The 11,874-nt window shown below is 41.0% G+C and overlaps 1 protein-coding gene across 7 annotated transcripts in view; it reads left to right on the forward strand.

Moving 5' to 3' along the window:
- TMEM50B (transmembrane protein 50B) overlaps nucleotides 1-10,989 on the forward strand; it is a 30,980-nt gene extending 19,991 nt beyond the window's left edge. For 6 of the 7 annotated variants that reach the window (XM_005548801.5, XM_045387753.3, XM_005548800.5 and 3 more), the window contains 2 exons: nucleotides 4,019-4,076; nucleotides 8,952-10,989. In XM_005548801.5, coding sequence (XP_005548858.1) covers nucleotides 4,019-4,076; nucleotides 8,952-8,997 — 104 coding nt within the window. In that variant the 3' untranslated portion in view covers nucleotides 8,998-10,989. The remainder of the gene's footprint in view (nucleotides 1-4,018; nucleotides 4,077-8,951) is intronic. The other variant, XM_065541403.2, reaches the window with a different exon arrangement.
- The last annotated feature ends 885 nt before the right edge of the window (nucleotides 10,990-11,874 follow it).

Consider the following 11,874-nt stretch of genomic DNA (forward strand, 5'->3'; position numbering starts at 1 on the left):
CTCAAGTGATCCACCCATATTGGCCTCCCAAACTGCTGGGATTACAGGTGTGAGCCACCGCACTCAGCCAAATCTGTTATTTTAAGTCACGGGTACAGGGGGAGTTTTTTAAGGGCAAGACTGAAGATATATATGTGTACCCTTCATACAGAAACAGTTGATGGAGTGGGATGAACTCTTATTACACCATACTGAGTTTTCTGGATGTGCCAGGTGCCATAGCTTTTCATTCACAGTAGTGTTGAAAAACAGAACCCAGCTTCAGAAGTGTCTCTGGAAGCGTTGGAAGACTGTTTCACTGGCCGTCTTCCTTTGCTCCAAAGACAGGAGTCAGAGAACACAATTTATTCATCCTCTGACTCCTCTGCCTCTGGAATCTCTTTGTCAGCCTTCTTTGCTTAACTGTCACATCTCCTTGTCCTGACTCACAGCTGATTTTTGAATACTTTTGATAGTATCATTTAAGTCTCATAGTTTGATCAGTGTAAGATCTTTGGAATACCTTTGTTTTTGCTTTGTCTTTCACTTGGTACAAAATAAGTCACATTACAAGAGGACAGTGGTTGGCTTAAATAACATTGGTCACCAGCTGTGTCTGAAATGTGTTTTTTAGTTAATTAAAAATACTACTAGAGCACATAGTTCTGGTATGAAGCGTATCTGAAGGAAAATGCTTTTTTAAAAATAGCTTCATCGAGATGTAATTTGCATGCCATATAATTCAGCCATTTAAAATATGCAGTTGAATGTTTTTAGTATTTTCACAGAATTATGCTACCATCACCACAATCCAATTTGAGAATATTTTTATCACCACCATACCCACTAGCAGTCACTCCCCATTACTCCTTCCCATAGCCCTAGGCAGCCACTAATGTACTTTCTGTCTCTATAGATATATCTATTTCATACACATGGAATCTTATCGGAAACTGTTTTTTTGAGACAGAGCCTTGCTCTGTTGCCCAGGCTGGAGTGTGGTGGCATGATCTTGGCTCACTGCAACCTCTCCCTCCCAGGTTCAAGCAATTCTCCTTTCTCAGCCTCCTGGGTAGCTGGGATTTCAGGTGCATGCCAACACGCCCGGATAATTTTTGTGTTTTTAATAGAGATGGGATTTTACCATATTGGTCAGGCTGGTCTCGAATTTCTGACCTCAGGTGATCCACCCACCTCAGCCTCCCAAGGTGCTGGGATTACAGGCATGAGCCACTGTACCCAGCCAGAAAGTGTGTTTTTTTTTTGTTTTTTTTTTTTTCTTTCTGAGACAGAGTTTTGCTCTGTCGCCCAGGCTGAAGTGCAGTGGCGCGATCTTGGCTCACTGCAAACTCTACTTCCCAGGTTCCCGCCATTCTCCTGCCTCAGCCTCCCGAGTGGCTGGGGCTACAGGCGCCCGCCACCATACCCAGCTAAGTTTTTGTATTTTTAGTAGAGACAGGGTTTCACCATGTTAGCCAGGATGGTCTCAATCTCCTGACCTCATGATCCACCCACCTCAGCCTCCCAAAGTGCTGGGATTACAGGCATGAGCCACTGTGCCCCGCCAAAAGTGTGTTTTAAACTCATTTTATCCCTGACTAAGAAGGGTGGGCTGCTGTCACTGATTTTCTTAAAAGGTCTCCATAGTTATGTTAAAGAAAAACTTTAGATAAATTAACAATTTGAGCAAAGAATGATTCATGAATTGGGCAGGACCCAGAACGAAGAAGAGGTTCAGAGAGCTTCACCCAGCAGCATTTGCATGCTGTAGGCTGAACACAAAGCAAAGACAAGAAATTTTTAGATTGTCTATAGCTATGTTTGTCTTATTTGTGCATGGTCTCATCAGTTGGCTGCTTGGGATTGGCTAAAGCTTAGCTGTTTGTGATTGACTAAAATTCAGCTATTTATTACAAAAATATAACCCTAGGTTTCAGTTTGTTTACATAAGTTAGGTTGCAGGGGGTGGGGTCACACAGGAACTCAGAGTGGGGAGATAGCCTCAGGTTAATGGCCACCTGCTTATTTACTTTAGCACTTGAAGTGATCCATGAACTTTACAGTTTCTATAGTGAAAATAGGAATAAATTGCCATTTCTCTAAGGTATGTAGGGAAATATTGTTTGTAAAGGCTATACTCTCGTTGAGTGTATCTTTTTTTTTTTTTTTTTTGAGACGCGTTTCACTCTTCTCGCCCAGGCTGTAGTGCAATGGCATAGTCTTGGCTCACTGCAATCTCTGCCTCCTGGGTTCAAGCGATTCTCCTGCCTCAGCTTCCCGAATAGCTGGGATTATAGCCATCTGCCACCACTCCCAGCTAATTTTTTGTATTTTTAGTAGAGATGGGGTTTCACCATGTTGGCCAAGCTGGTCTTGAAGTCCTGACCTCAGACGATCCACCTGCCTTGGCCTCCCAAAGTGTTGGGATTACAGGCATGAACCTGTAATTCCCAGTCAATTGTATCTTAATATTTAAAGAACTAGTACATATTGATAAATTTCTTGGTTGTGAATTTCATCTTTCTATTTCAACAGCTTTACTAATTTAAATATACTTTTTTTTTTTTTTAAGATGGAGTTTCGCCCTGTCGTCCAGGGTAGAGTGCAGTGGTGCAGTCTTGGCCCACTGCAACCTCTGCCTCCTGGGTTCAAGTGATTCCCCTGTCTCAGTCTCCTAAGTAGCTGGGATTACAGCCATCCACCACCATGCCCGGCTAATTTTGTATTTTTAGTAGAGACAGGGTTTCACCATGTTGGCCAGGCTAGTCTCAAACTCCTGACCTCAAGTGATCCACCCACCTTGGCCTCCCAGAATGCTAGGATTACAAGCGTGAGTCACCACGCCCAGCCTAAATATTCTTTTTTATTTGTAAAGTGAATATGACTTTATTTCAGAGAGCATTTCTAGGGCATGTTTCCAGTCTTTTATTGTGCAGATTTGCTTGAACTATTAATATTCATAATGATAGCCAACTTTTATATATTACTTTATAGGCTAGATATTGTTCTAACACTATATAGAGTCACTCATCTAATTCTTACACTCTGGAGTAGGTGCTATTACAATGCCTGTTTTACAGGTGAGGAAATGAAGATATACTGAGGTTAAATAATTTGTCCAAGGTCATACATTTAGTCATTGGTGTAGATAGGATTCAAACCTGGGTCTGGCTCAAATTTGGAGCTCTTAACCATGGTGTTCTTTGTTTGCTATGATATCAAGAGCTCAGAATTGAACCAGTTTCTTCATCCTCTCCAGTATTTTTTAATCAAGATTTATAGTTTTACAAAAGTTAATCATCTACGAAAATTTAAGTAGTTTCCATTTTGTTTCTTTTCTCTTCCTATAAAGATAGTAACCATTTCCTCCAGGATAGATTCAGTGAGAGAGAATAATGGTAAATTATAACTGTGTTATTTATATCTGACATGTTTGCATAATAAAACTCCTGGATTGAGAGCCAGGCACTGTGGTGTGTGCCTGTAGTCCCAGCCACATGGGAGGCTGAGGCAGGAGGATCACTTGAACCCAGGAGTTTGGACTGTAGTTTGCTATGATAGTGCCTGTCAGTAGCTGCTGCACTCCAGTCTGGGCAATGTAGTGAGGCCCCATTTCTTTAAAAACAAACACAAAAACTTCTTGAATTCATGAAAGAAAATAAATTAACAGACTGTTTAAAAGTCAAGAATTTAACTTGTATATTTTTACGATTTTGTATTTCATTGTTGGCCATAGGAGGCAAAGGAACAAGTTACTGCTTCCTCAGCAGTTTTGATGTAGCTGGAACCAGCAATTACTTTAGACTAAAAGAAAACTTGATTAAGTTCATTGACTTTTATCCAGAGTAAGAGCAGTCCTTTGCTTTGGGGGAATTAAATTGGCATTTTCTTCTTTCAGTGTCATTATAGATGTCTTAGAGTTAATGAATAATAGTGTTATGTTGTAATATACAAAATGTATCATTATGAATGGTATTGATACTTTATTAGTGACGTTTGCCTATATAACCTTCTAATCTGTTTTACTTTATGTATGTAGATACTGATGTTTATCCGGGTCTAGCTGTGTTTTTTCAAAATGCACTTATATTTTTTAGGTAAGTTGCCTAATTTTTAAACTACACCTGTAACATTTACAGAAATGTCAGCTTAATTAAGGCAGCATATACATGAAACACATATAAATCCCGTGGACTGGTTACAATGATAGAACTTCTTTTAAAGGGTGAGAATTCCACTGTTACATAAGAGCAGACAGGCCTTTTAAATAGGGGTCTTGCTGTGTATCAAGACTTTAGCTGGATCCTTTATATATTTTACCTTTTAAATTCCCATTTAGACCAAGTGCAGTGGCTCATGCCTGTAATCCCAGCACTTTGGGAGGCTGAGGTGGGTGGATTGCTTGAGCCTAGGAGTTTAAGACCAGCCTGGGCAACATGGCAAAACCCTGTCTCTACAAAAAAATAGGAAAATTATCTGGTTGTGATGATGTACAGTGCCAGCTGCTCAAGAGGCTGAGGTGGGAGAACTGCTTGAGCCCAGGAGGTTGAGGCTGCAGTGAGGCAAGATTGCACCACTGTACTCCAGCCTGGGCAATAGAGTGAGACCCTGTCTCAAAAATAAAATAAAATAAATAAATGAATAAATAAATTCCCATTTAATTATTTTAAATATATGTCAGGTGTTATTCCCATTTTATTTATTTTTATTTTCATTTATTTATTTATTTTTGAGATGGAGTCTCACCCTGTAGCCCAAGCTGGAGTGCAGTGGAACAATCTCGGCTCACTGCAACCTCTGCCTCAGGGCTCAAGCGAATGATTCCCGTGCCTCAGCCTCTTAAGTAGCTTGGACTACAGGTGCACACCACCACGCCCAGCTAATTTTTTGTATTTTAGTAGAGACGGGGTTTCACCATATTGCCCAGGGTGGCCTCGAACTCCTGAGCTCAGACGATTTGCCTGCCTTGGCCTCCCAAAGTGCTGGGATTATAGGTGAGAGCCACTGCACCCAGCGTTATTCCCATTTTATAGACGAGGAAATAAAGTTTAGAGCTTGCTTTAGGATGCCTAGCTAGTAATTGAGAAGCTGGGATTTGAATCCAGACTGCTGCTTCCATAGCCTGTGTTTTGTTAAAAAACATATCAGACCCGTTGTTTCTCTTAACTAGCCTTTTGAAAAAAAAAAAAAAAATTAACGACAACAACAGGTAAAGTACCTTTATTAAGAAAAAAGGAAAAACCAGAATTAATACATAGTGGCCAGGCGTGGTGGCTCATGCCTGTAATCCCAGCACTTTGGGAGGCTGAGGCAGGTGGATCACCTGAGGTCAGGGGTTCGAGACCAGCCTGGCCAACATGGTGAAACCCCATCTCTAATAAAAATACAAAAATTAGCCGGGCATGGTGGTGCATGACTGTAATCCCAGCTACTCAGAAGGCTGAGGCAGGAGAATCACTTGAACTCGGGAGGCGGGGGTTGGAGTGAGTCAAGATAGTGCCACTGCATTTCAGCCTGGGTGACAGAGCTGTATCAAAAATAATAATAATAATTAATACATGGTATGCATGTTATATACAAAACCTGTTGGGAAATTGTGTTTTCTGAATGCCTTTTTAAGAAAACTTAAGTGGAAAAATAAACCAATATTAAAAGTATTTTTTAGGAGCAATCTTCTAAAAATATCCCCCAAATGAAGTCCATATTCTATGATTTTTAGAATGAATGTCTTTTTTTTGAGGCGGGGGGGCTGGATTCTCGCTCTGTTGCCCAGGCTGGTGTGCAGTGGTGCAATCTCAGCTTAGCGTAATCTCTGCCTCCCAAGTTCAAGCAATTCTCGTGTCTCAGCCTCTCAAGTAGCTGGGATTACAGGCACGCACTGCCACACCTAGCTAATTTTTGTATTTTTAGTAGAGATGGGGCTTTGCCATGTTGACCAGGCTGGTCTCGAACTTCTGACCTCAAGTGATCTGCCGGCCTCAGCCTCCCAACATGGTAGGATTACAGGTGTGAACCACTATGCCCGGCCTAGAATGAATGTCTTTTAATGTCAACATAGGATATTTAGGTATTTATTTATAAAATTTTATCTGCCTCTGTCCCCACCCCCCATAAATCATTAAGTAAATTCTAAGCCTTGAAAAACTTTGTTTTTGTCACTGGTTTTAAGTAATTTGATTATGATGTACTGTGGTCTAGTTTTCTTCATATTCCTTTCACTTGGTGTATATTGAGTTTCTTGGATCTGTGGGTTTATAGTTCATCAACAAATCTAGATTCTTTTCAGCCATTATTTCTTCAAGCATTTTTTGTATCCACTCCACCCTTCTTCTGGGATTTCAGTTGCATGTTATAACAGACTGCTTAAAGTTGTCTCACAGCTCGCTAATGGTCAGATTTTTTTTTCCTCTTTGTGTTTCAGTTTGGATAGTTTCTATTGTTACATTTTAAAATTAATCTCTGCTGGGCATGGTGGCTCACGCCTGTAATCCCAGCACTTTGGGAGGCCAAGACGGGTGGATCACTTGAGGTCAGGAGTTCGAGACCAGCCTGGCCAACATGGTGAAACCTCATCTCTACTAAAAATACAGACATTAGCTGGGCATGGTGGTGCATGCTTGTAACAGCTATTCGGAAGGCTGAGGCCGGAGAATCACTTGAACCCAGGAGGCTGAGGTTGCAGTGAGCTAAGATCGCACCATTGCTGAGCAACAGAACGAGAATGAGACTTCATCTCAAAAAAAAAAAAAAAATTAATTACTCTCTACTTCTGCAGTGTCTAATCTATGCCATCCAATGATTTTTTCATCTCAGACGTTGTATTTTCTGTCTCTAGAAGCTTGATTGGGTCTTTAGAAATATTTCTGATGTCTTTCTTTAACATGCTCATGCCCTCTTCCACCTTCTTGAACACAGAGAGTATATTTATAGCTATCTCAGGGTCCTTGTCCAATTGTCTGTGTCATTTCTGCATCTGCTTCTATTGATTTTTTTCTGCTTCTGTTTGCTCTTCATTTTGGACCTATTTTCCCTTATTTGGTGCTTTGCATACAATTTGTTGGGACTGGATCTTTGTTAGTCCTTTAAATGTTTTTGAGCTTTGTTTTGGGATGCAGTTAGGTGACTCAGAAACAGTTTGGTCCTTTTATGTCTTTTAAGCTTTGTTATAGGCAGGACCAGAGCAGCTATAGCCCAGGACTGATTTGTCCGCTTACTAAGGCAGTCATACCAGTACTTTGAGTGTTTCCACGGTCTGATGCTTCGTGTATTCCAAGGTTTCTCTTCTCGACTTGTGAGAATGTGAACTCTCTTCCAGCCTTGTGGTAGCTGTGGGATGTGTTCTTTCCAGTGGTTCTTTCCTTCACTTGGGTAGTTTCCTCTTATGTATAGACTGATCAATACTCAGCCACAGACTCAAGGAGCACCCCCTGCAGATCTCCTGCGTTCCCTCTGTGTGGCTGTCGGTATGCTGCGTGGCAAACTGTAGCCATGTGGTCTCCCCCAACTCTCAGACCACCCTGCTCTACCTGGATTTCTCCTTATGGCCTTGACATTCTGGTTTTGAAAGATGTTTGGCAGTTTCTGCTTTCTTACGTGCTGTCAGTCACATGTCTTTGGCATGTGACTGACAGCCTTCTGGTGATATAAGTTATTATGAAGACATTTGAGGCAATCTTTATAGATTAAGTTTAAGGTCAGATTCAACGCTTTGTGGTGGTAGATGAATCCACTTAAATGACTGTTGGATGAACAGAAACCTTGTATGCTCAGGTGGACATAGCTGACAGCCGTGTCAACTATGTGCTCTGCCCAGAGGCTGGCAAGTTATCAGGCAGCCTGTGTGCTTCCTCTGAGCTGGACCTGTTCTAAGCTCTGGGGTACAGCCTCTTTTATTTACATCTCTGGTCACTCCTCTGTTTCCCTTGCAAGCTGATCCTCCACTCCATGCCTACTACCTTTTGAAGTCTCTTAAAGCTCTGTTCTTGGCCTTAAGAAACTCCTTGTTATTTTTCTGTCTCTGGGTGAACTCATGTATACTTAGGACTCCAGTTATTGCTTATATGCCAGTGAGTCACAGATGTCCCTTTCCAGGCCTAAACCATATATCCAGATTCCTACTTCACATCCCTTCCTGGGTTGCTGACAATTCAAATCCAAAACATTTAGTACGCCCACAGCTCAATGCGTGGCCCTGGAGTGTCCCATCTCTCTGTTCCCACCTCCTTATCCCCTCTCTCACTTTGCCGAGATAATTCCCCCTCTTCTTTGGGATCTGAGTTCAGTCACCACTCCTCAGGAAAACCTTTCCTGACCTCTCTAACTAGGTCTGATCCTTATGTTTCACTCTTAGGACACTGCACCTCTCATTTATAGCGTTTTTTTTATAGTTGGAATTTTATATTTATTTGATTGTCTCCTTATTAGACCCTTAGCTCCACTAGGGAGCAAGTTTGTCTGGACTCAAAGTCTCATCCCAGCACTTAGGTGCTTGGTACATAACCAGTTTTCAGTGCACAATAATTATTTGTTGAAGGAATGAAGAATTGCAGTATGGTCTGTTGTAGGGTGCTTCAGTTACTGTAGTTTAGATATGGTAGGCTCCTGAAGACATAAAATGGCCCTAATGCCTGTCACTATGAGAATGGTCTCTCTCTCTCTTTTATTTTTTTTGATGTATTGATTCATTTTTTTTGTTTCTGAGTCATAGAGAAATGTCTCTTTTCCTTACAAGTTGCCTATTTATAACTTTCCAGGCTTTAAGAAAGAATACAGTTATGCTCAGCCATCGTGGTTAACAGACTGCTTTACAAAATAAGCAAATTAAGACCAACACTGCCATGATGTCTAATTTAATTTTTTAAATTGATAGAAAGGAATCAGTGAAGTACCTGTCAAAGCATATTGAGAAAATGAATTTTGTGTTGCTTGTTCCATCTGTTTTTTCCTCATGATTTGTTTTCCTATCTTTCTAGCACTCTGATCTACAAATTTGGAAGAACTGAAGAGCTATGGACCTGAGATCACTTCTTAAGTCACATTTTCCTTTTGTTATATTCTGTTTGTAGATAAGTTTTTTATCTCTCAGTACACATTGCCAAATGGAGTAGATTGTACACTAAATGTTTTGTTTCTTTACATTTTTATGTTCCGAGTTTTGAAATAGTTTTATGAAACGTCTTTATTTTTCATTGCGTAGACTGTTAATACTAATATGTATATAATACAAGACTATATGAATTGGATAATGAGTATCAGTTTTTTATTCCTGAGATTTAGAACTTGATCTGTTCCCTGAGCCAGGGTTATATCATCATGTCATTTTAGAAGTAACCACTCTCTCTGGCTGGGCACGGTGGCTCATGCCTGTAATCCCAGAACATTGGGAGGCCGAGGCAGGCGGATTGCTTGAGGTCAGGAGTTTGAGACCAGCCTGGCCAACGTGGCGAAACTCCATCTACTAAAAATACAAAAATTAGCCAGGTGTGGTGGTGTGTGCCTGTAATCCCAGCTACCCAGGAGGCTGAGGCAGGAGAATCGCTTGAACCCTGGGGACGGAGGTTGCAGTGAGCTGAGTTTGTGCCACTGCACTCTAGCCTGGGGCACAAAGTGAAACTCCGTCTCAAAAAAAAACCACTCTCTCTCAGTATCTCTGATTTCTGAAGATGTACTAAAAATACAGCTTTGGCCGGGCGCGGTGGCTCACACCTGTAATCCCAGCACTTTGGGAGGCCGAGGCAGGCGGATCACCAGGTCAGGAGATCAAGACCATCCTGACTAACACGGTGAAACCCCGTCTCTACTAAAAATACAAAAAATTAGCTGGGCATAGTGGCGAGCACCTGTAGTCCCAGCTACTCGGGAGGCTGAGGCAGGAGAATGGCGTGAACCCAGGAGGCGGAGTTTGCAGTGAGCTGAGATCGCACCACTGCACTCCAGCCTGGGCCACAGAGCGAGACTCTGTCTCAAATAAAAATAAAAATAAAAATAAAATATATATATATATAGCTTCATATATCTGGAATGAGCACTGAGCCATAAAAGGTTTTCAGCAAGTTGTAATTTATTTTGGCCTAAAAATGAGTTTTTTTTGTAAAGGAAAAATGTTTGTTCTTATGTATTGAAGAAGTGTACTTTTATATAATGATTTTTTAAATGCCCAAAGGACTAGTTTGAAAGCTTCTTTTAAAAAGAACTCCTCTAATATGACTTTATGTGAGGAGGGATAATACCTGGTCAAATCAACTCAGTTTTTTATGGTTACTGTAAAAAGACTGTGTAAGGCAGCTCAGCACCATGCTTCTCGTAAAAGCAGCTTAAATTATCCACTGGGATTATCTTTTGGCAGCCTGCCGTTTTCTTATGTTACACAATTCAATAGCAAGTAAGTTTGAGACAATCGCAGTTTAAAAGCATGAACCATTTAACAAAAAGTGGAATAATTAAAGATAAAGCACTTCTTCCCAAAGGGAATTATCACCAAGTGAAAAATTAGGCGTTTCATCCACTGCAAGTCTCTCTTCACTCTAGCTCTCAAGCTTTGGGTGAATGTTCCTGCAAAATATATCTTCAACTTGAAAGTTCATACTCCAATAAAAAAACTCCTTTTACTGAGTTTGCAGTACTGTATTTGCACTGTTTGTATTCCTCTGGGCCCTTATTGCTACTTTTGATTTCCTTTGTTACACAGATTTTGTGTTGCACTTTTTCTCCAGAGGGGTGTTGTAGAGCCTTGGTTGTATGAATAATAGCAGTGGTAGTGTCCACAGCTCAAATCCAAGCCCGTTTGGCATCACTCCTCTCCTCTCTCTGAGAGGCTTTCTTGTGCACAGAGTATGAAGCAGTTGTGGAGCACTGTGCCTTTGTCAAGATACCATCTTGTTTGATGACGTCTTTCTTTGCTGTTTTTTCTTCAAAATGTTAGTAAGCTCTGTCATGCTTCTAGCAAATTGTAAGACGAATTACTTGTTTCCACCTCATAACCTGTTGCAATAAATATTACTTCTCATACAGTTTAATATTGTTGTTTGTTGGAGAAAATGAACCATAAACATTGATTTGCTGTTCAGTTTTCAATTATTCAAGTACACACAAATATGCAATTATGTTTATAAAATAAGAAATAGACTTGTAAAATGCTCATGTGAAGTTTATTGAAGGTTTCCCTGAAGACTGACTGGAAATGGTAGCTTTTTTTTTCTATTTCTCACTGTGCCATGAATTTTTCTTTCCTTTTTTTTTTTTTTTTTTTTTGAAAGACAAGATCTCACTCTGTTGCGTAGGCTGGAGTGCAGTGGTGCAATCACAGCTCACTGCACCTTCAAACGCTAGGGCTCAAGCAATCCTCTCACCTCAGCTTTCCAAGTAGCTGGGACCACAGGTGTGTGTCATCACGCCTGATTAATTAAAAAAATGTTTTGGGAGGCCGAGGTGGGCGGATCACGAGGTCCAGGAGATGGAGACTATCCTGATTAACACAGTGAAACCCCGTCTCTACTAAAAATACAAAAAAATTAGCTGGGCGTGGTGGTGAGTGCCTGTAGTTCCAGCTACTTGGGGGGCTGAGGCAAGAGAATGGCGTGAACCCGGGAGGCGTAGCTTGCAGCGAGCCAAAATCGCGCCACTGTACTCCAGCCTGGGTGACAGAGTGAGACTCCATCTCAAAAAAAAAAAAAAAAAACCAAGAAGTTGTTTTTTGTAGAGACGGGGGTCTCACTATACTGTTCTGGGTGAACTCCTGGTCTCAACACATCCACCTACCTCAACTTCACAAAGTGCTAGGATGACAGGCATGAGCCACCACGCCCAGCCCTGAATTTGTTTTTTAGTTGTGAGCAAATCACTTAATTTTCTGTTTCCTCATTTTAAAAAAAGAGATAATGTGGTTGGGCGTTGGGG

This window comes from Macaca fascicularis, chromosome 3 (assembly GCF_037993035.2).
Source record: "Macaca fascicularis isolate 582-1 chromosome 3, T2T-MFA8v1.1".
Taxonomy (NCBI): Eukaryota; Metazoa; Chordata; class Mammalia; order Primates; family Cercopithecidae; genus Macaca; species Macaca fascicularis.